This window comes from Bombus fervidus, chromosome 4 (assembly GCF_041682495.2).
Source record: "Bombus fervidus isolate BK054 chromosome 4, iyBomFerv1, whole genome shotgun sequence".
Classification (NCBI taxonomy): Eukaryota; Metazoa; Arthropoda; class Insecta; order Hymenoptera; family Apidae; genus Bombus; species Bombus fervidus.
Window position 1 is genome coordinate 9,256,158 of NC_091520.1, and position 25,670 is coordinate 9,281,827.

General features: G+C 39.9%; 2 protein-coding genes across 5 annotated transcripts in view; one reads left to right on the forward strand and one right to left on the reverse strand.

Moving 5' to 3' along the window:
• On the reverse strand, positions 1–25,051 carry LOC139986685 (uncharacterized). 3 transcript variants are annotated; one of them, XM_072002195.1, is made up of 6 exons: positions 24,911–25,051; positions 15,759–16,796; positions 15,604–15,690; positions 10,356–10,797; positions 5,602–5,965; positions 1–3,217 (listed from the first exon to the last, which is right to left on the reverse strand). In XM_072002195.1, exons 2-5 carry the CDS (start codon positions 16,452–16,454, stop codon positions 5,679–5,681), a joined length of 1,512 nt encoding a protein of 503 aa, XP_071858296.1. In that variant the 5' UTR covers positions 16,455–16,796; positions 24,911–25,051; the 3' UTR covers positions 1–3,217; positions 5,602–5,678. The 3 variants fall into 3 exon arrangements, with proteins under 3 accessions (XP_071858296.1, XP_071858297.1, XP_071858298.1); XM_072002196.1 differs by lacking the exon at positions 24,911–25,051 and adding an exon at positions 22,305–23,049; XM_072002197.1 differs by lacking the exons at positions 15,604–15,690; positions 24,911–25,051 and adding an exon at positions 22,305–22,826.
• Positions 1–25,670, forward strand: part of LOC139986677 (uncharacterized) — a 36,813-nt gene that overhangs the window by 3,173 nt on the left and 7,970 nt on the right. For both annotated transcript variants that reach the window (XM_072002182.1, XM_072002183.1), the window contains exon 6: positions 25,028–25,233. In XM_072002182.1, coding sequence (XP_071858283.1) covers positions 25,028–25,233 — 206 coding nt within the window. The remainder of the gene's footprint in view (positions 1–25,027; positions 25,234–25,670) is intronic.

Genomic DNA, 25,670 nt, shown 5'->3' on the forward strand with positions numbered 1-25,670 from the left:
TTATACTAAATAACCAATTTTCCTTGTATTCATATTTCAGAGAAGTTATAGAACGTTTAACAGTATTTACATACAATTACGACCACATAGGTTTTATGTACATTTAAGAATATGTATTGAATAATATGAACTCATAGTGTAGTATAGGGAAGAGTGATCTGATAGAATAATATAATATGAAAATCATAAAATATGATTAAAGCCAGAGGTAAAAAACTATGTCCATGCAATATATTGAAATTAAGATATAAGACATTTTAAAAAGGAATAGTCATTTGAATTAAATTCTTCTAAGTTGTTCTCAATGTCTTTTTGAAAAAAGTATTTATAAGGATTCCTTAAAAAAAAATTCGAGATAAACTTTTTCCATTATGCATAATAATATGCATGATTATGAAAGTATAACGAACGTATTTTATATTCTAATTACACTTTTATCCATACTTGGCTACGGTAGTCCTATTAGGTTTACCGTGTACGAAATAACGTACATACCATATCTAACCATTTACAGATACAGTAAATTAGGTTTCTTAAGCAGGCACTATTCAAAGCTCCCTCTCTTTCATTCTTCTCGATATACATATTACATTTAAATATCAATCAGTTACAAATTACTACACATGTTGAATCTTTTTAAAGCCTTTTTCATTATGGGATCGTTATTCATTGTTGTCTGAATATATGTTTGACTAAAACATAGAGATACGAGTCTTTCGTTCGTTTAACAAATACACGATCTGATGATTGAACGAATCAAAGGAACGAATCAAAACGTGAAAACCAGTACATCATTTTCTCGTTTAGTCAAAAGTTTCAAAGCTTATTCTAATTAAAGATAGCGTGTAGGTTTTCATTTCTGGGCGGCTTGCAGTAACATAGTTGCCTTTCTAAATGATCGGTTTAAAAATCAATTAACGCTATTTGTCGTATGTTTTACATATAGTATATCCTTATATACATTTAGTGGCAGAGGCTGTATGTCTGCGAGGTGTAAGCTTTCATATTATTATTGTAGCTTAATACATTCAACGATAACTCGATGGCCTGATTAAGAAAGAACCTTCGATTATCTGGAATGCAATTTTTCTCTTTTCGCGTTTTGTTTTTTTCGTTTTCTCTTTAATGCTACAAAATTATATGTGATAGAACTAAAAGGAACAAAATATGTATTCAAAAATGTACATCATTAGCAATACGCATTAATAAACATGTCATGTAATAAATAGTTTCTTTGGTAGTAATCTACGCGTTATAACGTACGATGCTAAGAATACCCTGTTGTCCAGACTGATACGATTACGAGAAAGACAAAAGATCAAATCTGAAGTCTAACGATGAACTGTACAGTTTGTATCTTGATTCTTGATAGCCTCGTAACTTTCATTCATGTTGTTCAAAACAAGAGTAAAGAAAACTGATGTTTCTCAACATATACATGATTGAACCGTATGCAATTGATTCTGGCTTTTTCTTAAACAGACGATCGATTCTTAATATTTGACTACATCGCTATATACAGTCTACTAAATACGTATATCCATTACTTTGCATTCGTAAACGTATATAATCCCTAAGATTCGATTAATCCTAGCTAGGAAGCCAATTACTTTGAGTATCGTATTATATTTATACGACTTACTGCACAAATCAATACAGACTACTCGCGCTGCATGTATCGTTTTATATAAAAAGAACTAGGAATTTATAGTCGTTATTCTTATGCGGTGACTTTGTGTGTATGTCTCTCTGTGTGTATATAATATGTGTTTTTTCCCAATGCAATTTTTCGGCCTTTTTTATTTTTTTTTTCTTTTTCTTATATCTTCACTAAGTAATAGTAGCTCGTCGAGAAAACAGATTTCCTATTTTTTTCTCTTTTTTTTTCTATATAATCGTATTTTCGCAGAGGGAGAATCAGTTTGGCAGTAGTATCCCACAATATTCTGCCGTAACTATCGCATCCATATAATCCTTGACGTTTAACTCATCGAAACAATTCGTTAGTAGAATTTCACGATAAAAGGGATAAGAAAAATCGAAAAAACAAGTAAAAATAAACGTTCGCGTGACGATAAGCGATTAACCTTTGATATATATATCTCGCCGGTATAGTGTTGTACTAAAAAACTTTTGATAGCGAGCAATGCACTGTACTCTCGTCGTATATAAATGCAACCGAGTGCGTTGATACAACTTGATACAACTTTCGCCGGTTTTGGGTCAGAAACGCAGTGAAGAGAAAAGCGGAGCGCAATCTCCATCGTTCGCTAATTAAACACATGATGACGATGTAATATACGATGTTAATTAAAAGAAGGACTAAACCGCTGGAGAATATAGAGAGCGAACGATAGTTACATTTTACACTGTGACATACTACTAGCATGATTCACGCGATAAAAATCAGTATACAACGGCTCCGTGTCTGAAACGCTTTTTGGTTTGTTTCGATTCGAAGAGAGATAGTTTCATATAGGAAAATTTACTGCTAAAAATAAATCTACAAAAGTAATTGATTATTTTTCTTCTTCTCTTTTTTTTTTTTTTTTGGTTTCTTTTTGTTCACCGACCGTGCGAGGACGGAAAGACATGTAAGGAATACGCGTAGAAAGAGAATCGAAAGGACGTCGAAAGGCATACACAGGCCTTTATGTTCCCTTTTGTGCAGCTTCGACGTACTTCTTTTTTTTTCGCTTTTTTCTCATTTTCGTAAAGTTTTGCTTCCATTTTTTTTTTTCTTCCGTCTCCTCTTGTTCGAGCTTCCTTGTAATTCGTTCGTGTCGACTCTCGCTTCATGTGGCCGTCTTGTGTCGTCACGCAAACGGAAATTTACTCTGTTCGTCAGCACTACGAGTCGCATCGCAATATACGACGTCACGACGAGGAAAATGTATCTTTAAAATTTCCTATAATGACTAAACGATTCAACCGATCTGTCGTGCCACGAGATTTTCGAAGGAACGAAACGAGGGAAGTAGTCAAATTATACTCTAGTCTAGTCTGGTCTTGGTCGAAACGGTTCCATTATTTTAAAATAAACTTCTATCATCGACTATAAGGATTTAGAATGTGTTCAATTTGATACAAGACGATTCAACGATACACTTTCCTGGCGACACGTAGAACCTTGAACGTTATTCGCTTATTGTGGGCTGGTGTGCTCGTGAAGTCAGTAGAATCTTTAGAAACCTTAGCTCCGGTCTGCTGACCTATCCTTTAAAAAATGAACATACGCTTAGTATTGTATATAGTTTGATTTGGTCATTTCGTTTGTGTTTATTAATCTCGTCGCGGTATCGGTTTACTTCGTTTTAAATTTCGAATTAAATGCTTTCCTCTTGCATTATATACTTTATATTCTTTTTATACAATAATTTCGAATTAAATGCTTTCCTCTTGCGTTATATACTTTTTATTCTTTTTATATAATCATCTAATATTCTGTCATTGCTGTCTTGCTTAATTTTACCATGCTCGAATCCTGAGACGCGAAATCTATTTATCTGCGGGATATAAATGTTCGGTCGCGTTAGAGTATTTCGTTTAACGCTAACAGAATAAACTTGTTTGTTCTAAAAAAATTTGGAACGGGTCATTTACCGTTTCTATCTAGCGAGAGTAACAAGATATCTGTCAATTAACCCCCTGACTTCTAAAAATATACTGAAAATTCGAGTCCAATCGAGATTACGAAAATGTCTGACTTTAATTCGATCAAGGAGTTCGCGAAACGGATGTTGAATGGAAGGCTTCATCAATTTGTCGAAAATAGAGATTCGTTAATAGAATCAAAATTAACGGTACGTTAGTTTCGATGCAATCGAATTCCCCCTGTAATTAGAATTTCCTCTTATAGGGTGAATTAAAATCGATTATCGATCAATTATTTTCTTTCCGGTCTTCCTAACTCAGGCGATTGTCAATTAAGAGTGGAAATTGCCGGATAATATCGATCTGTTACGAATGCTCGATTCAAGCGACTAGAAGGATGTAAAGAAAAAAGAGAAAGGTATCTGCATACGCTGTACCTTCTTAATTGCGACCCAGATGGCTCGCAGTCCTTTTAACTGCGTATAATTCTATCGTTACGTTATTTTCTATCTGATAAAATCAATGATGCACTACAGTCTCTTACAGTATACGAAAATAAGTTCGCTCATAGAAAAACATCAGTACTCTCTATCCAGCCTGAAAAGAAACTGGCAAACTGCTGATGTCAGGAACTCACGATCACGATTCTTTCGCCCCTTATCATCTACTGTACGTTTATTGTACGACGATTTATAGGTCAATTTGACAATTGCAATTTACCTAGTAGATAGAAGAGGAAAGATCTTAGCGAAAGTTAGTTGAAAAATATTAAGGGATGTCAGTCCTCGACTAGTCAGCGACTCAAAGGTTCAGTCTGATCTCTTTCGTCTAGTTTCGTTATTTTATCGATTTGAAAAGGAATCAAAGCTCGTGTTCGCACGGGCATTCGTCTCGTTACGAAATGAGTGAGAACATCTAGAATGGGACCTGAAACGCGTATGCGTATGATACACGCGTATACACAGCGATTTACGCATTTAATAGCGAAGAAATTAGGGCAGAGTGTCAACATCGTCTCTCTAAAGCCAATATCGTGCATGTGCGGTTCGATAAATTATGGAAACTCATGATTGAACGTAAAATGATAAATCAAGCTTAGAGTATAATCATCGTGGTTAAATTTATTATACTGTATTTATCCTTTTAATTTAGATAGAGCACAGAAGAACAAAAATGAAGAGATATTCGGTCTACGTCTTTACTGAAGAATTGAAAATTTATGCGTTCATAATGTTGACATAACAGCGACGATATCATTTTCGTTCCTTGATATTTGACAATTTCCCGACAACGAGAGAAGATGGAAAATTTGACGGAATAAAATCGATCTATGCCGACTCGATCGAGAAAAAACTACCCGTTTTATACCTCCTTTGGTATATCAACAAACGAATAGTGGAACGTTGCTCGGACACTGCGTGATTTGAAAGACAAAAAGGAAATGAAGGATCGAATAGGGATCTCCCTTCGGATTCAACAGAAACGCTGAAGACAGGTTAACGTGAAAATCAATACTCCCAACGTAATATCCTTCGATACGTCTCTATAATCTGCTGTGCCTATGGCATTTGTGCATTGTCTTTTCAAGTGAAAGATCGGCTCTTCTCTTTATCAGAAAGAACTCGTTGCAATTAAGTTCTATATGCAACTATTATCGTAATTCTTCTGACTAAGAGAACTCCTTCTTATTTTCTATGAAAAGAATTTAACCACTTCACAACACATTCCTGTAACATATACGGGCATAAATTATTTTTAATTTAATCATTGATCTGTATAGATCGTGCACGATATCTTGTACCAAAATATCTTACAAAATATGTATTTTACATCCATGTACCTTCCGTTAAGTGGTTAGACGAATACGAGACCCCGAAGGTTGATTCGTATTTTATCATCTCTCTCTTTTTACATTTTTTGAAATAGAAAAAGATAATCCTGTCATGCTGTGTTATTGACAGGATAATTCACGCATATAGAGAGTCAGACATATACGGATTAGCTTACTTATACACGGTGATCTCGGCGGACCGATTGCTCCTGTAGAGTAGACGGTTCGACGTGTTTCGCCACCACTTCCATAGTCAGGTGCGCCTGCTTTGACCACCGGCTGTTATACCCGTGCCCGGGCTGCCGCCGTTCGACAGCCACAATCTCCTGTTGAATTCTCGCATCTCATAGTTGTTGTTACCATTACTTTTCTCTCGATTGCCGCAATTATGGTTCGCCGAGGTGGGCGTCGTTTCCTCCAAAATCAGCGCGCAATGACTGTTCGTGTCGCTGTCTGCGCCACCGTCCTGCAGATTGTTCGCCAATAAGGGGTGCTTCCCTGTATTGCACTCGTCCGTTTGGATCAGCAACGATGCATTTCCTAAAATTCATTTTCTTATCATTTTTGGGTAAAATAAATTTCTTGTATTAGGATGTTTTCTTTTATTTTTAATAATTTTAAATTATCATTTTTAAGGATATTTTCTTTGCTCCGGATATCAATAGGTGCCAACTAAAGTTTTTATTATAGGTTTTTATTAATTTAAGGATAAAATAGTTTCATGGAAATGTTTGTACTTTGTTTCCTTCGTTATTCCTACATTATTATTTATACTGCTTTTCCAGCGAATTGGCGTCATAATGACTACTTAATATTTCTGAGTTATAATCATTCTGCATAATTATTTAACTGTTTGCATAGAGTTCACATTATTCTCCGTGTCTTACACTCAAATTAGTCGCTAAACGATAGGATGTTTTCTCGCTCGACTACTCTGTCTCGTTAACTATTCCGAATACCGATTGCGCTGCAATTGTCAATAGAGCGTGTTCCACGCGACAACTATGTATACAGTCGTAGCAAAAAGATTGCGAGAACCTTCAACCTTTACATTCTATTACTACTGGTAACGTCCGTACTGGTTTTAATGTTGTGGTAGTTATTGATGTACATCGCGTGCAATCAGTCTTTTATTACAGTGTCCCTCACTGGCAGTTAGCTAGATCGAGTTTATACGTTTGCGATGCGTCGATCGCACGCATTCGTACAGATAATGCTACTAGATTGCTGGCTCGATAATGGCACTCGAGTTTTCCAGGACTTCTACAACCTTTGGGATTAATACAATTGCAGATAAGGAGGGAGGTAGTCGAAGAACCACCCGCTGATATATTCTCGATCAGTCAAGAAGGATTCAAATTCGATGTTAAGGGGAGATACCGTTTTCCGAACTACGTATTGGCCTTTTCCCTTCTTTTTTCTGTGACGGAAGGGAAATAAGATAGGTATTTTCATGGTCGTTTAGGGTGATGCAAATGTCACCCCATTCCCTTTGATTTCCGTGCAAACACATAGGCCGAATGTTTCACGCGGATAGAAGTAGGATATCCTTTTGTGTCTAGCCTCTATGAACAGAAAATCGAAAGAAAACGGTTTCGTTTAGACTTCCATTTGAAGATTTCGTACGCTGATACATCGCTCCGAGATCAATTCTCTTATTCTTGGCTGCTCTTTAAAAATTGATCGAATACCAATTACGGAGCAGGCGTATAAAATTATTTTTAGCGGCACGTGTTTCGTGGATGCAGCGTAGCACGCGTTACTGATTCTGCCCATCCGTTTCAAGGGTCTGGAAAAATTCCCACAAGGTATTACAGAAATTATCTAGCGGAAAGTGAAACGAAGGAGTTTCATTTATCAAAAAACTCGCGACAATAATTACTCTTTCAATTTGGAAGCTATATCGAGAATTTAATTCCTCTACTGAGACCGATAAACGATGGAAGAAACGTTTCTCTTTTCCATCGTCGAGGAAATCATTGTCAAGATTCCCTTTTTATTCCGTATAAAGGATGTTTCTCTCAGAGAAAGGGCAAACGAATGATCAATTCTGGAAAGGAGGACAGCTGACAAGATCTGAAAGAAACATTCTTCATCCTGTCTTTTCAACAACCATCAACGATCGGGAGACCTCGAAGACACTGCCGGAGGCTTCCGATTACGAAACCGAGACTTGGTCGAAGCTTTCACGATGTACGATATCGATATAGTAGCATCCGTAGAAAAATTCATGCCTGGTATAAAATCGATATTACAATCATTATCCTTATAATTTAAACGAGTCATATAGATCGTCTAGGATGATAAAAAATGTGACGACAATGCCGGACTTTTGAACAGAATCACTTTCCACGCGGTGATCAACGATACGAACGGTTCTTCTTATCTTTCGACGATATGACCTTTGATTGAAACTACACCACGAGTCTAGCTTACAAGTTAAAATCCGCTCTATCGTTCCTGTAATTACGAGACAGTACGAACAGGGTGCTAAATACTTATTATACTGGAGCACGCAATGTCCTAGTTCTTCTACTCTGATCCCAGACGATGCAGAGCTCAACATAATACGTGCAGGGTGTATTAGTTAAATGACTAGCCTCGACCAAGATCGCTAGCTTCAACGTAGAATTATGCATTTGCCTGTGAAACGACCCGACGTGTTCCCACTTTCGTTCTATGACCGGTTTAATGCGCGCGGTTCTTTCATGTCGTTAACCCCTTTGTCGTTTCATGCCAATTATTTTTTGGAAGAACTTTTTCACCCCCTCGCCTCATCTAAATGCTTAACGAGTTGGGTATTACTCAGTTACCTCGAATTTGCTCGAAATTTCCAGCTGGTAATAATTAGACGAACGAACATTTCTCTACTGCACGCTGTTGAGTGTTTGGATATTTTGGTTGATTTTTAACGACAATACAGGAATGTGATTAAAGTGAACAGGTTGATTGCGGACTAATAACTAGAAACAGTACATATTTAGTATTATCTTTTTATGAAATTATCAGACTATATATTATCTATTAAAGAAGCTTCGTAGTTGTATATTATAATAAAATTCACGATTCAATGATTTTTACGTGCTCTATAGCTTGGAAACTAATCGATTTAGATAAACAGTCTTCTTAAACGACAATTCTAATTTTGTCGTTGCATATTAGCTTTTAAAAACCAATCTCACCGCGCTGTAATATTTTCGTTAATCTAAAATTGTATTCTATGGAAGATAAACATGTGACTGAATATTTCTCACCGGTATTGTATCTAGATTATAAATCTTCGGAGGATCCATTACTATACCATGATCAAAACTCGCGTGTTTCAATCGCGACGATAATAAACTCTCTTTGTGGATCCCGTGCAACCAGTAAACATATTTGCTCATCGTAGGAATCGCATGTCGAAGGAACAATCGACGCAATCTAGATTTTCCAATGAGCTCGTGCACGCTCTGCGCTACTTTTATCTTCCGCGAATCTCGTTAACGGTCTACGGTTCCGGTCAACTTCGCGGTATTGTTCGTTTCCTCGCCAACAACTATCGGAGCTTTCGTTTCACTTCATTCAACAGCTTCATTTTTAGTTTCAGTTCGCGGAAGATACGAGAGAGATAATAAGCGGCAGATCGAACGTTCGTGAAAAGATTCTGAAAAACACTTTGTCCTCGTCGTCGTTCCCGTTACAGATTCTCCATTCTACCCGACGTAGCATTTATAAAGCGTTGATCTTTCGTTAATTTCATGCTCATCCAATTACCTCTTGTTAGGTTTTCTCGCTGTTAACCCGATCCTTTCGGCACGTCCCTGCGTCGTTTAAACTGTGTAACTGCTATTGGCTGCGAAGCCAGCCAACTGCGAGATGTCGGTGTAAGAAACAAAAGGGAAAGAAAAAAGAAGGAAGGAATTATGAACGACCTTAATGAATGTTAAAAACGATCTACACGGTCGACGAATGTTGAAACATTTGTTCCGTCGAAGACACTGGAAATTGCGGTAATGGCTAAGTTCTAAAAGAATTTCCATGAATGGAAAAACGTGTCTGGACGAAAGTTAAGGAATTTCCCGAGAGAACTCCTGGAGACATCTGACGAATAATCGTTCTCACGTTTACTTGAATTGTGCTTTTTTATCCGTCTTTTATTTACTTAGCAGAATAAAGACTGTAGTTCACATAGATGGTATATCATTAGATCTTACACGATTCTTCAGACTCGTGACTTATAGTTTCGATTTTAATTCGTGATTTCATTACTGAAAAGATTAAAAATTTAGTGTGTAGAAATTCTCTAAAATATAGTAGACGGATTTTTCACAAATTAGATCGCAGAAACTCATAATGAAGGTAATAGAACTTAGAGATCTTTACTAAATACCTCGTGGACTACAGCGAAGTAAAAATCGAGGTCGAAGATAACCATCCTCTAAAGACGTCAAATGTGCGTTTCAGTGGTCAGCGCCATACGGCTATTTATACTACCGACTCTTATCTAACACCCTACGTCGAACCTACACATAAACACTCCACCCCTATCATAAGTTTTTAATGGTTGCCTTTTGAGCCCTCAAATCATTGAGAGATTTAAAGCCCTCTGATCCCTTTGTTACACAATGGTCAAAATTAATATTTCACCGTCATTGCACCTAATTTTATTCAACCCTCCTTTCAACCTTCTCCCTTCTTTAACGCCAGAGCTACCATCGACTGTATTATAAAATTTGTACTAAATAATACTTTATACTTTACAAAACATTATTTGACCTAAAATATTCTTTCAAGTTTCTACATTCTCGTTGATCAGGTCACTCGATATCGAGTCGCCAATCGGAATTTAAATAACTTGGCTAATCTGATCGAGACTATACCGAAAGAAGCATGTTCTATATATTCGTAAAATTAATATGTTATACCAGCAATATTTCATAAAATTTACCGGAAGGAGTGACAGCGTTAGGCAGAGTCGTGCGTCGAACGATGCTTCCGTTGTTAGTGGCTTCCGGTATCACTTGCGAGAACGGTGGTTGCGCTAGGGTAGTCGCCGGCGGCGGTGGTTCTCGGAGCAACCGTATCTTTTGTATCATTTCCCTTATCTCGTAACGCAGTATCCCCAGGAAACATAATTTCGCAAACGCTATCACGCAGAAGCCCAATACGAACAGCAAGTCCGCGGTTTTTCGTAGCCATCTCATCAACGATTCCTCGCAACCTCTCGCGTACGGTTGTTGACAAGTGTCACTGACGTTGCCAGTGGGTACGCAACAGGTCTGTGGCCATTTACCACCGAAGTCTCTAGGACCGGTCACTCCGCAGCAGGAGAACTCCTTCTGCAAACGGTCCCATTGCTCGCTAAATCGTAGATCCTTGCCGTACTCCATCTGCGATGAAAAAAAAAAGATAGAATTCACGTCAATCCGAAACGTAGCTGTTAGAAATTTTTTGGTAGACGAATAGATCGTGGTAGAATTAAACGTTCAGGATAATTGCTGTAAGAATAAAATTATAAGAATAAAAGCACAATTATACAATTGGAGAATCTGTGATAGTAAAATTTCAAAATTAAAGATATATGAAAGGCATACATTTTTTAGATGTTTGTGGGCGTCGAGAATCTACAAAGAGTGGTCATTTTCTACGATCGGAGAACAGTCGATGGCCTGCTATATATAGTACATGAACGACGGTCATAGAACTAGGAAGTTTTCGGCTTCGTTCGAAACATCATCGATTCGACGGGGCTAAATTTACGCATCGTTCGTCGAAAGGCAACTGGCTGCAGATATTTTTAAATCGATATTTTTAACGCTTCGATATCAAACCAATATTTACGTGTTAGAAGATAGACTCAGTTAGTATGGAGTTCGATGGAACGTTTAAAGATCACTATCAAATTTTTATTAAATTCGTTTGGAAGATTGAAATTGATCGGAGGTTCATGATACCACGCATGATCTTTTAATATAAGAAACATAAAGAACGTGACACAATACTCAGGTTATGAGAACTTTTAATAGATAGAAACATACGATTGGATCGAAAATGACCCAAAGGGCGCAATAGAATTAAATGTGAAAGATAAAGGAGAAAATTCAATGGTAAATTTTTGTATGAAAGAGAATTTTTAAATGACGAGAAGTATAAGACAAGGCGACCGATGATCCCATGTATCCAGGTCGATTATCCGAGGGTACGCACATTTTCCGTCGATTATGCGATCGACCTAGATAAGAACGGGGCTAAGAATAATGACTGCAGATACGGGCAGAGAAACGAGGTGAAACGGGCGAAAAGTTGGAATTGTTAGTAATCCCCGTGACACTGATTTTTCATCGTGACGAGTAACGAGGCGCCAGTAAACTAGTTCACTGTTTCTTAATTAGCACAGCTAGCTAGTTCATCACCGAATGTTTCCAAAATCCATATCGTATCTAATGTGAAACGCGGTAGAGAAAGTATTTTTCTTCTAAAACTTTTAGTCCTTTTTTCATGAAAAGGGTATTTAAAAAAAAAAATATTGAAAATTTGTTTTTTCAGAGAGAATAATTTGTATTATCTAAATGTTTAAATCAATACCTCAGGATAAATGGACAGACAGAACTTCCTCGTGAAGTTTCAGACATGAGTACTACTGCAGCGATATATCAACGCTTTCGCATTGATAAAAATTTCAGACTGTTTAGGCTCTTCGAAGTTATTTAAAGTTTCAGGCTTGTTCTCGCTCGATAGGCGGAAACGGTGTCGCCACGATTAAAACTTTCAATCGTTGATTAAGAATTCGCTGGAAATAAACGAGTCGTGTGATTCGCGGAAAGTAAAAGTCTGAGGAAGGGACCTATTAATTTCAAGATTACATCTTTTCTCAGTCATTATTAGTTCGAAACTCGTCGGAGATGTTAATTTAATCTTCGTTCGTCCTTGATGTATACATATATGTGTCGGGTTGGCGTTGGGACTTTGGTTTGGGACGTGTAAAGAATCTGCGCCTGGGTCGCTCATCGTCGTTGTACAATCGTTGATATCGTTTATTGTCACAAATACAGGATCAACTACTGGACTCAACAATCGAACGATAATGACAATGATCGTGGGGTCGATATAGCGAATCCACGGCCCACGGGATAACTGATCTACTCCGCTTCAAGATCTCACTCGCATTTCACTTACTCCTCGTGATACCTGTCCCTCGATTTACTCTGTACTTCTCACACACTAGGTCTCTGGCTAGTAAGACTCCAAGCAAGAGAATCCACCCCTCGCTGTCGAGCAAAGCTATATAAGGTGTCCTCACGGCTGCGTCACCCTCTGGCGACCATCCGTATGTCGTTAACTACGGGACCGTTAGGTCGTTTATTGCCAAATATCGGTACGGCTGATTCATTAACGGCGGGCTATGTAATTCCACATCTCCGTTAGATGGAATATTCATCCCGTGACCGTGGCTACGCTCGGCGACCGATCGTCGCCTCGAACCCAAGCTCATTGTCTCAAGTTTCGAATAACTGTGTTTGTTTTATTTCATAATCGCTACAGCCTTCGTTTTTCCGAGTGATTCCAACGGGGGTCCCGTTGTCCTTTTATCTCCGACATATATATAGAATAGAACAATTCCATTCTTTTCAGAATAAAAGGACCGAATTAATTGATCTTAAAGTTCAAAATCGGTCGTTGCTTCGACTCTTTTTTTATCTATGTACCTACATGGTTTAATGTCAAGCGTCAAGAGAGGCAGAAATTCCATAGTTCCGCAGCGTAAAGTTTGCTAGGAAATACGTGAATGCATGTATGCTAGTTTATAAATAGTTAGCAGGCTGTATGTTGGCTATGGTATGAATAATGTTCGTATCATGCTACAAACCGTACCTTACCTCGTGGCCGGTCAGCCAACCACGAATGTTCAAATTATAATAACGCTATGCACTGGATGTGCAAAACATTACAACGACGCGTGAAAAACTTTGTAGTAAAAAAACAAAGGGAATGTTCTAGTGGATATATTTAGTGAGTAACAAAAATCCACATGCATCCTTCACATTTGAACTATTACGATAAGAGCGTTAACTCCAGGTGATTTAATTCCTTCTCAAAATACTAAAATTAATATACCGATACCGATAATATACAATCTAATCGTGTATTAATACGACATCATAAAAAATTCAACAAGAAAGTGCGTTTTTATTTTCTTCCCATAAATCAAATTTATGGATGTATGTAGATATTTATGACCGACTGTGAATTTAAATCAACTTAACGTTTGCTCGAGCCTACTATAGTACGACCACAATTCACCAGTGTCTAACGACTAACGTTATATCCTATTCCTCTTACTGCAAAGATTAGATCGATTTTTTGGCCACCGGTCGACCTTGTATATTTTTTATGTTTATTGATTAAAAAGTGCCTGGAATAGCGTATCGAATGGGACACACGCGGCACGTTTCAAGTAGAAGCGGAGATAGAATGAAATATCGTACGTAACAAATATGATGATTCAATTGAGTTGCCTTTAGGAACTCCCCTAGGCTAGAATGGGATGAGAAAATATTCTAATATCGGTTCGATTCTCGCCAAGTCAGACACCACCTTATTTATGATTCACTGACAATTTTTCTGCCAAACATTGAAAAAGTGTTTGGACCTGGTCCCGGTTTCGACACCGGAAACCTGTTCTTTCCATGCGGTCGATACTTTATTGAATGTTATGTAGAAGTAATAAGGGATGCCACGCCTCCGCTATTCTTCGCCGCTTTCTCCAGCTCCTCCGGAAACCGATTCCTCTCCTCCTTTTTTGCGCAGCTTATGCTCCGCCTTAATGCAACTGCACTTCGCATCCCGGACGAAAATTATCGTCGTCCGTCCGGCTCTATTCGAAAGACTTTTTAGTCGGAGAGCAATCGACGGAGGAGGCGCGAAATCTGTAACTTTCCGAGCGAAAATTTGATCGAGCACAGAGACGTTTTAAATTATTCCAAGGGACAACTACGAATGCTAAGACACGCGACGTATCGTGAACTTCGATAATTTTTTGTGACCTTCTCGATAATCTTTTATATCTCTAACGTTTCTCTTTGATACTCTCCTTCTGTTTTATTCCTTTTTTTTCTTCTTTTTTTTTTTTCTTCTCGTTCTGTCGGAATAGAAAGAAAATGGAGTGGTTGGCTCGACTCGACTCGAATAGATTTATTTCCTCGTAAGAAATCCATCCCAGATCTCTTGATCGCGATATTACCGATTCTCTTATTGCGAAAACGAGCCACTTATTCCTCGCTTAACGACAATTTTCCCCCTCTTAACATGCGTATAATGGTATTCTCGTTCATCGAGCATAAAATTTCACGATTTAGTCGTCGTACGTTTCTCTATCGAGATTCTCGAGCTCTTTCTTTAACACAGTCAGAAGTTAGAGCCTTGTGCAGTGTTTGGAAAGGAGGGCGTGTATCTACTCAATATCATCGTTTATCGCGTCCCTAAATTTCGAACAATTCTAGGTAACGGAAAACACATTCCCGGCATAATAAAGCGATGCGTATCACGATTCAATGTGTATTTCATGCCTGGCATATTATGATCGAAGAAATGGCCGGATAAAATTCGTTCGAGGTGTGCTCACGATCGATCCGTGGGACGATTTCATCTAATAGAAAAGAGGAGAGAGTCCTCGTTGTCGGAGCTTGGAATCTGATTTGCAGCCTTATCCCGTACCACAGACATAAAGTTTCCGCGATGGTAAGACCTTCTAACTCTTGACGTCTAACTTTTTCCACTAACCACCAGGCTACCTTGAGACGCCTAAGGTGAAGTTCGCTTGTATAAGGCTCGACAGGCAAAGTCGTATCGAATCAAAGTTCGCTCGTAATTACTAGCTATATCGAAAATTGTCAAGATCATAATACGTGAGATTAAAGGCGAGCGAAAGTAAGAAAAGGGAAAGTCGGATGATTGAATTGCTGGGTCATGATTAGAGTCCAAGACTCAGGACTCTGCCAATTGAGTTTTCTAGACTAAGATATTTTAACGTTGATTTATCACTTTGCCTTTTGATATTTCGATACAAAAATAAATCATATTTGTAAGAAAGTTTAATTGCTAATAAAAAAATCATAATGCAAGAGATTAGATCGGTACAGAATGATACGAAGCGATTAATGATTTATAAAAAAAAAAAAAAAAGGAACTTCACTCACAACTATAAAAAATTCTTCTATCATCTCTGATGCTTTTTCCAGGTATCGAGCTTGATCATCCCGCTTACGTATCGTTCTGTAAAAATTCTATCTATCAAAAAAGTTCGAAAAACAAGCGAAGGAAAATCGAATGGAATAGAAAAAAAGATACTCACCTGTAATCGTTGTTTGAGAGTGGGCCTGAGCTCGACGCGCATCCTCTCAAACCGGAAGACCCAAGCGACCCCGATGACGGCGTCACCAAATAGAAGCGCCAGTAGCAGCACCCAGTAGGCGTTCAAAAGTCTCGCGCTCAATCTCCTCGCTGCTATACAACCCAACAATTGCACCAGGCCCAATTGCGTGGCTAATGCTAAGTAAGCGTAAAGGGCTGTCGGGTCGAATGCACGGGGTACCCCTGGCACCATGTACCGGCGTGGATCGCCGGTGAATAAAAGTGTTCGTGAGACCGCGGCGGCGAAGCCGAGCGCGCTACCGAGCAGCACCAAGTTACAGGTGTAGATCCAGAGCCGGTAATATCGCATCGCGACGTCCTGGCCACAATCGGCGCGTCTTTGGGACGTCACCGACGCCGCCGCCTCGTCGGCGACGTACGAACGACTACTGTCTCTTCTGTTACCTCCTTTAAATACTTCGTTGTTATTATTGTTGTTGTTATTGTTGTTGTTATTGTTGTTGATGTTGTTGTTGTTAGTTGCGGTCGTCGTAGTGGTGTCCGTGGAGTGTCGATGCTCCTGGCTGTCGTCGAGCAGGAATAAGAAAGGCGGCTTCGCGCTGCAGTCCTTGTTCGCTATCTTTTGGCTGTGCGTCGACTGCAGGGTGACTGAACGTTGCAGCAGCATCACCGTCATACTATCGTGCCTCCCTGGTACGCGTGTCCTCGTCGTTAAGGATTATACCGTCCGGGTAGAGAATGGAAGTGGGAGCGTGTGTGTTTATCGAGACCTGGAGAGCCTCCTCCGTAGATGTGGACGAGAAATGTGCAGTGAGAAACGGCTGGTGTCACGCAAGCCACATTATACGTTCCGACAGTAGTCGTCTGTTTCTTGCGGCTTCTCGGCCAACCGGTCTATACCTGTACCTTGTTCCTTCCTTTCTGCTTCTTGCGCTTCCTGCGTCCACTTTTTTCTTCGTCTTCTTTCTCTTTTTCTTCCGATGATTCTTTTCCACGATTACAACGTTGCTGACAATCCCTATATCGGGAGAAATTAAAAAAACTCATGGTGACAATGGTGACGATGGTAATGACGAAAGACTGATCGCTGTAAGAATAACCTTTCAATGATTTATGACGTGTACATACGCCTCGGACATGCTTGCACAGTTCGATAGTTTACAGCGAGCAGCCTGTGTTTACTGGGTTAGGGGTTTGTCGTCTCTGTTAGTAGATTGATTAGAACCCGTTTAATTACGGATTACAATATCCCGAGTGGCTGTTTGGCCAATTATCTGACTAATACGTTCTATCGTTACCGTTCGACTGGGGTAGTGGATTATTACCTCCATCGTATCATTTTTTAAACTGCACGACCTCTATTTCGTTTCGCCTAGGAAATTCCGATATGTTCGAAGTCTTTCTATTCATTGCCACCTATATTAATTATTAATATTCTTTATTATTCTATTTTTATTATGCAATACATGTTAGTAAACAGATATGTAAAGTAGCGACGTTGCGATATTCGATGCTCTTAATGATCCGTAGTAAATTGTAGAGTATCAAGAATCACGTCCTCTCTTTGTAAATGCATTAAATTATCGAAGTTATGGAAGAAGAATTATGCGTTAAAACGCATTATCGAAGTTTCCTTGAGAAGACGTGCAAGCGAAAACAGGCGAGGTACCTCTTTGTAGTCAAAATTGATGGAGCTCGTTAGCAGGGTACCATTCTAGGTAAACGATGGAAACAGAAACCGATCAAGCGGCGGCAAAACGGTTCCAGCCTTTCGTTTCGGTGTGGCAAACAATACGCGTCACAGATTCGTGTCAACGATGTAAAGCAATAAAGTTCCTGATAGGGCACAATTTATCTTGCCGGAATATCGGACACCGAGACGGCATGGTTCCGTTGGCTTTCTCTATTTCTCTGTCACGAGTGAACATCGAAAATTGATAAAAATATCGGCTCTACGGCGAACGAAATGCGCATCAATAAAGTCGGAGCAAAGGACAGGCAATAAACTTCACTAATATAAAGCTGGCTTGGATATTAGAGGCACGAAATGAAGGAATTAATCCTAAGATTGTCCAGACATCTGGCTAGCGGAATTAGGCTACCAGGCTGCACGCATTTTGCGGAATATGTAACTAGTCACTCTGAACGTTCAAAGAAATGAAAATTTACGAAGATATTGAACGTGTTTGAAATTTTCTGGCATTCATCAAGAAGAAATCATTACACCTTCGTCGTAACAAAGTAAACATTACAAAGAGATCGAAGGAAAAACGAAAGATATTGATTCGAAAAGAAGAGACGGCTGAATTTCGTAACAAACTTCTGCAAAAATATCAAATTGTGGCGATTCTATCGAAATTGCTCGTGTCTTTCGAACAGAAGCATTTCGAAAGGGGTTCTCGCTCGATTTCGCAATTAACACGCACAACCGCGTATTATCTGATACACAGAGAGCGTTACACAGATACAGCAGGTAGTAATTATTAGCCTTCATCGTGATAGATCGCGTTGAAGCAACATCGTACGCGGTGAAACGTCACGAACAGGTCAGTAGCGTGTGGCTCGCTAAATTGTATTTCTTTCTGACAGTTCTAGCGTGCAATAGGCAATTCTATTATCGATTTCTCTTAGCCGACCAGCCGTGGTACGCTGTGTTCCCTCGCTGGACAAGAAAAAGATGAGAGACTGTGAAATGAACGATACGGAAACAAAGCACAAAGAGTTCAAGCAAATACGCTAATACGAAAAATATCAACGATAAAAATCCCAAACGAAATGTGTTTTTCACATACACCAGGCGCCACTAGAATCTAGACTCCCATTGGAGTTATATATCGAAGTCTGTCTGTGGAGGAAAGAGAAAATAAAAATTTGCATTGAAGGTGGTATCAGATAGAACTAGAATCAATTCACTTTATTTACTATGCGTACAATATAGTTTTAGATAAAATCACGAGGACTTCTATCCAGATTATCAAACCTTTTATCACCCACGCAGATTTTTCTTCGATCTGAATCGCTAGAATCTAAACAGAGAAAAGTAGAAACAAAAAATTACATTCGTAAGAGCACCATATAGGATCAATCATTCGATTTACCGTATATTATGCGAGGATATTTCTAGACAAAATTATGAGAATCTCGATCCAAAATGCCAATCTTTTATCACAGATTCTTCTTCAATATTAGATAACTTATAACAATGATACAAATGATAACGATATTTGATAGAAATAGATTGATAGATTTCCATTAGAATTATATATTGTACATGACCTTCGAAGAAAAAAAATTAGACCCAAGATAATACCAAATTAATTCATCTTATATTACACGAGAAAGAATATTTTTTGAAAAAAATCATGAAAATGATATCTAACCAGAATACGTACCAATTTTTTATCGCCCATACAGGCTCTCTTCTTCAATGTCTGATAACTAGACCCACTATACACTAAAGAAATATAATGCAGAAGCTGGAATTTTTCAAATCCACGAGAGGGATGCTACTGTCAGATATATCGGAGACGTAGCTACCAGGCATCGGTTATTTTTAACAGAAGTCATATCAGCAGCAGCATGGAGGTTCGCGTTTCTTATTAGACGACTTACGTCAAGCGAGTTCGTTTTCATCTGGTTCAAATTAGAGGAAACGAGGGTCGCTCACGCAAGAAGAGGGAGGAAAGGTACGTCGAAGCGAGGGGGCCGTGTCCCTATGAAGCAAGCAGCGCGCAAAATAGACGAGAAATTCGACCGTGGGACGAAATGTCGTGGCTCAATCATCATCGTGAAACGAATTCATATTAGCGGGATGTTTATATAACGCCGGCGATAACATATTAAAGGATGACATTTAAAACCGACAGAATCCAGCTAAATGTTCCACGTATATTCACGATGTTGCTGGATAATCAACCCTTGGTTGGCCTCTAAAGTTTATAGCTTCTTTCCGACGGCGTTCTTCTCAAGTATTCATCGTTCCCTCGTTTCACGACTCACAAGCTCAGTAAATATGACAAATACGCGCAAGGTGTCTATTCCGTTAATGAGAACTTTACTTTGAACTATGTTTATTCTGCGAAGACGAATGCAAGTCGGACAAGTGAGTGAATGAAAACCAAAAGTGACGGTTGATTCTCGCGAATGTATGTTCATTATCGCGTACATTGTACGTGGTGCAAGTGTTAATCGGTTTTAATGGCTTTGTTCTCATAAGAGACATCGAGTAAAGCTGGTTAATGTATTGCTGGAAGATAAAATGGCAAATCTGAGTTTACAAACTTCCACACGGTCGCTAAAAGAGAAATATGCTTGGAGTATATAGCGTAAGGCGCTTCACACCTTACTTCGACTTGTTTAGCTCCTTATTTAGACCTTCTGCCTCTCGCTTGCCTTGCAGATTTTCTACAAGGTGTCCCAACGCTTCGATGATTTTCATTCAAAATGTTGAGCCGTTGAGATGTTCAAATGATTCAAGAGCCGTATGGAAGATTTTAATTTATCCAAGTTCTATGAGTTTGCATTATGGTTGGTGAAGTTGTCATTTTGAACAAACGCTGACAAAGTATGTAAACTCAAAATGGTCGAACCTATTTAAAGCGTTTTCAAAGCAGAGCTTGCCAGTGACCGAAGATCGTGTTGTTCAGCTAAGGTTCACAGCGATTGCCGGATATCATACTATTACGAAGTCGAAGATTAGAGGGATGTGTGGAAAAGGGAAACACGACAGAATGTCAGAATAGTTGAATTAACGGGTTCGAATTCCTGGCACAACTCGACGAGGTAGTCACGTAGCCACGTATGGTTGGGAATCACTGCACAAGAGTTCTCTCGAGCTCGTGTCGGAATATATGTAGCTACATGTACGGATAAACACATAGAGAGAAGTAGAGACGATACATGCTTCCGTGCTTCAGAATGCACACATGTCCAGGTGTACGTACATGTATGTACTTACGTGTGGGTAGCTAAGTGCACGTTGTGCGCGGATCTAAGAAAAGAAAGAGGGTAAACAGAGATGAGGGGACTGGGACGAGACAAGAGAAATCTCGTCGTCGATAAATTCGCTAAGATTTCACGACGGCGAAGGGTAGAAGAAGGTAGAAGGATGTAAGAAGGGAAAAGAGGGGCCACGTCGCAAAGAGCGTCGTGTTGACTATCCGTGCTCTCGAAAACACGTTCTTTCGTGCATCGATGTTATACATAAGGGGTGAAGCAGAGAGTGGTGCATTGTAATGAAACACGGAAGAAAGTTAAGGGCCCATCGATCGTTTAAGCCCTCCGCGCGCTTGCTCGAATACACGAGCCAGTTAGAGGAAAAGTCAACCACGAGGAGAAATGAGCAAACTTTTATTATTAATTCTTCTCCGATACAAAAATCGTCGAATAAATATCAAATATCGGCAAATGCAACGACTGTTATCAAAAGACAATGTCAAAGGTTTGAAAGGATAAGATTCCCAGTCAATGTCCTGGGTCAATGTTCAGCCTGTATACGTTTAAGTTTGTACGAGTATCGGTGAAAAAGGCGACAACAATCGATCCCCACAGGGTGATCTCCTTTTTTTCGTCTCCAGTGTCGCGTTAAGAGAAAAAGAGGTAGAAATCCTCTCTCGAGATAGAGAGTAAAGGGAGACACCTGACCTTGTCCAGTGAATTAAACGACATCGTGGATGCCTCTACCGAGAATAGGTGTCGGTGTCTTTTTTAATTAAAATTCCTTCGTTACACAACGAATGTTGTGGAAACGGGGGAGGAAAAAGAGAAAGGGGAGAATAAAGAATGAGGAAGGGAGAGAGGGTGGCCAGGAAGAGGAGCGGATCTGTGTGAAAAAGCTTTTAATTAGCTATCGGCGCGAATGTTTGTTACCATTTGAAGGAGAACTCAGCTATACCAAGGAGGGAAAACCGTGAAACAGTGAGTCGAGAAGGGAAACTCGAGTGGCTCGAGGACGAGGGGGAGAGGAGGGGATTGACGTTATGCAATCCTCCTCCCGACCTTCCCGAAGAAATTTATCATCGCTTTTCTACGAGACGCTCTTCTTCTCCTTGTTGCCGTTCAACGACAAAACACGGATTTATTCGACGCCAATTTCGCTATCACGGCCCCGCCTCGATCGTTTCAACCTTTTCTCCGTACACTCGCACCCTCTCCGCGACTTAGTTCGCTCCTAGTTATATCCTAATAAACGAATATTTCAGTAAAGGACCTGCACCTTGTTGTTCGACCATTATATACATTCATACTATCTTTATTATACTATCGCGGAAATTGAAACACCATAAACTACGGATGCACTAAACTTGGAGATTCTCGACCGGGACGCAGGGCAGATATTTCAACGATGTTATTATTGCCTTTCCGCCCCGCACACACGTGACTCCACACTGATGCCAAAAAACTGAGAAAAACTAACAAACTACAAGAGCGAACCGGGATAAAACGGCGAGAGACAAAGGAGAGAGAGAGAGAGACAAACAGACAGAGGGGGACCTTTCGAGAAGTCGAACGGATGGTCGTTACTGACCTTTAAACGCTCGTTATTAGGTTGTCACGGTACACCATCAATCGTCAATCGAACACGCACATCATCATAAGGATCACAAGTATCACGAGCGAGATCAGACAGTTTGGGCAAGTGTTGGTTCGGCGAGATGGGCACGAACGTGCTGGTCACGTCACGTCTATAAGCATCGCCGCAACCGCGAGCCTCGTCGAGACTGTTGTCCTCGTCGTTCATGCCAGAAGCGCTGGCTTCCGCCGTTTGCCTCTGCTTCTGCTGCTGCTGCTGCTGCTGCTGCTGCTACCGCTACCATTCACCACCATGATCTCACACGATTCGTCGTCCGCTTCGTCATTTTCTCTGTTCACTGCCTATTGACGTTCCTAGCACTGCTACCAGCGTTACCTTTGATTTCGTACTAACTACCGACTGATCAACTATTGGGCCAACAGTCGTTTCGTATGCCGAAACAAATGAACACTTGAACCTAACATGTATTATACGAGTTTCCTAACGAATCACTACTTGGTTTTACGTTTCTCGCACTGTACGTCCCTACACTGTAAAAACGATAGAAGATTAGATTTAGCGGCACACAACGACACCACGTAAGTTCGTGCAGGCAGTTTCTCGCGGGAGGAAGACGGCCACTGTCACGGGGTCTCGCCACTATCGTGGAAGAGACGATGGTAACGCGGCTGGCATCGGGAAGAGTTCCTCGCACACGGGGGGTGGCTGTCAACAGCGCCCGAGGTAGGCAACCGGACTGACTCCGCGCTGCACGGTGTCGGCGACAGACAGCGCGACCACCGACGAGACAGAGATCGACGATCGGTTCGGCTGCACACGAGGGGGATGAAACGAGAGAGAAACTCCGCGAGAGGCGGCGGTGGCGGCCACCGAGGTGGATCGTGTGCGAGAGAAAGGCTGGCGCTGGAGGGGAGAAAGCACCTCGTTGGGGGTGGACGAGGATTGGTAGGAATGGATCGTAAGAGGGGGAAACGTGGCTTTGAGAGAGACAGCGGTGGTGGAAAATCTGCGGTGGCACGTGTTCTGTGGGGTGAAGGGTATTTGGATAAGAAAGAGACAGAATAGCGATGGAAGGGAGGAAGTGCGAGGATAGAGAAGTGGGCGGTAAGAAAGACGACGAGGATGAGGGAGGCAGGAGATTGGAAATCTGTGGGAATAGACGGGACGAGAAGGTTAATGTTGTAAGTAGATTCGCCAGAGACTGGTCGGAAAATAGGAAGAGTACGAACGTGAGAGAAATGAAACGAGTGGAGAAACTTTGATGAAAGAAGGGCGGTAAAGTGGGAAATGGAAAGGAATTGAACAAAGGCCACGAGTCGTAGGTACAAGAAAGAAAAAAATAATTGGAATATCTCTAAAGATACGGAGAATACGATACAAGGGTAAAAGCAATGGAGGGAGAGGACATGTTGTTTGAAAAGAGAGAAGACAATTTGTAGAATTTAAAAGTAAAATGGAGGGGATAAAAGCTTCGGATAGAATAGAATAGAGAAAGAAGAGGAACAAGGGGAGAATGTTGTCAGAAGGAGGGGAGAAAGCTCGTAGAGAAAGAGAGGGGTATTGTACGTGGGAGAGAGTTTGGAAAGAGAAAGTTATACGAGATGGAAAAACGACAACGAAAAAAGTACAGCGAAAAGGAGATAAAAAAATTCACGAGAGGAAAGAGGAGGCTGCCCGTGAAAAGCTACGAGAGCTGGCAAGGATAATTTTATGAAGAGTAGAGCGAGAAAGGTAAATCGTACGATAAGAGGAAAAATAAGAGGAAAGTACGCCGATGCGGAGGGTGCGCGAACAAGATAAGCGAAGCGAACGGAGATGATTAAGAGAGCCAGCTGGAATCGTAAATGAGAGAACGTTAGAAAAGGAAAAAGAAACACGTAAGTGATGCAAACGAGTACACAGGTAATAATCAGAAGAGTAAAAAAAATTACTCCATGAAAAAGGAAGGGGAAATTCAGAAAATAAAATACAAATGAAATAAAGTAAAGTAAAAGAGGAGATTGTGTTTTATGCAGAGGTTGCTGCATCAATCCCGAGTAGCAGCTTTTTGCTCGATGACATTGCAAGTACCTCCGGACAGAATGCTCGTCTCGTAATTGAATCGTTGTGACGAAGAAGGAAACGTACGCGTACAGGTGCGAGCTAGTGATCTCCTTGAAAAATTTTCCGCTTTTCTCGCTTTCTTTATTTATTCTTGGCATTGAACTGGGGAAAATTAATCCATCGAACATGATGTCCTCGAGACGACACGTGTTATGGATTTAGTCACGATCGACAACGACTTTATAAAGCCTAATCATACTGTAAAATAACCGAAAGTTACATTACAGCATATCAAAAGAATAATACACGAAACAAGATATTTGTTATTGTTATAGTTATGCATTCTTGAAGATAATTCGTTTACAACTCAATTGCGTACCCATTTTCAATAATTTTTTTCTACCGTTTCTGTTTTTTCCCGTAATTAAATACTATTTTTTATACGTATATATTATTTTGTAAAAAAAGACTTTTAGTCTGTTTCCATTGGAAGAATTAATTTTTAAAAGAAATGAAAGAAAAATAACAGAAAAGAAGTTTAATTTCTGATCGCTTACCGCTATCACGTAGAATTCAAAGACGATCGATCAATCGAGCCCCGTAGTATTCGACGCGCGATTAGAGGCGGCGCATCTTTTCCATATTCCGGATCAATAATCGACGTATTCTTTCAGGACGATGGTAGAACGCATGCCGGTAGAAGCCGAGAAAATTGTGGCGGGGTCGGACGAAATATCGCCAACGCCTTGATCAACCTTGGTCTGAACGCTACACGGTTAATATCCGTCGTTGGTAACGACCAGCCTGGGAAAGCTATAATTAAAAGTCTAGGAGATGGTGCCCAGACTGTGGAGCAGTTGTCAAATATGAACACGGCTAGGTACGCGTTGCTTTTCCCCGCCAATTTTCCGCAAATGCTAGATCATCGACTTCTATGTCTAATACTAAATTATCTCGAGTATATATAAGTTTTTTCTTTCTTTCTTATCGATTAACTCACACGAAATCAGAGAACTCAATATTTCTTTTTCATAATTTCTTTTCTCTCTTTGTTTTCGTGCCTAAGTTATATTAGATTAAATAATTATAGATTTTTTTTAAAAGAACACTCGAGTACGTTTATGAAGTTCAAGGTCCGCTATTATGATTTAAAAGAACAGAGGTATAGGATACTTCTTGTGCAATACTGAATCCGAAGACAGTAAAAGCTCATCATTGGTATTAATGGTTATTGGTTTCTGTAGCGAATTGCTGATCGGAATAACCATTGACCCCGTAAATACCACTCGAGACCACTTGTCCCCGATTTCCAATAAT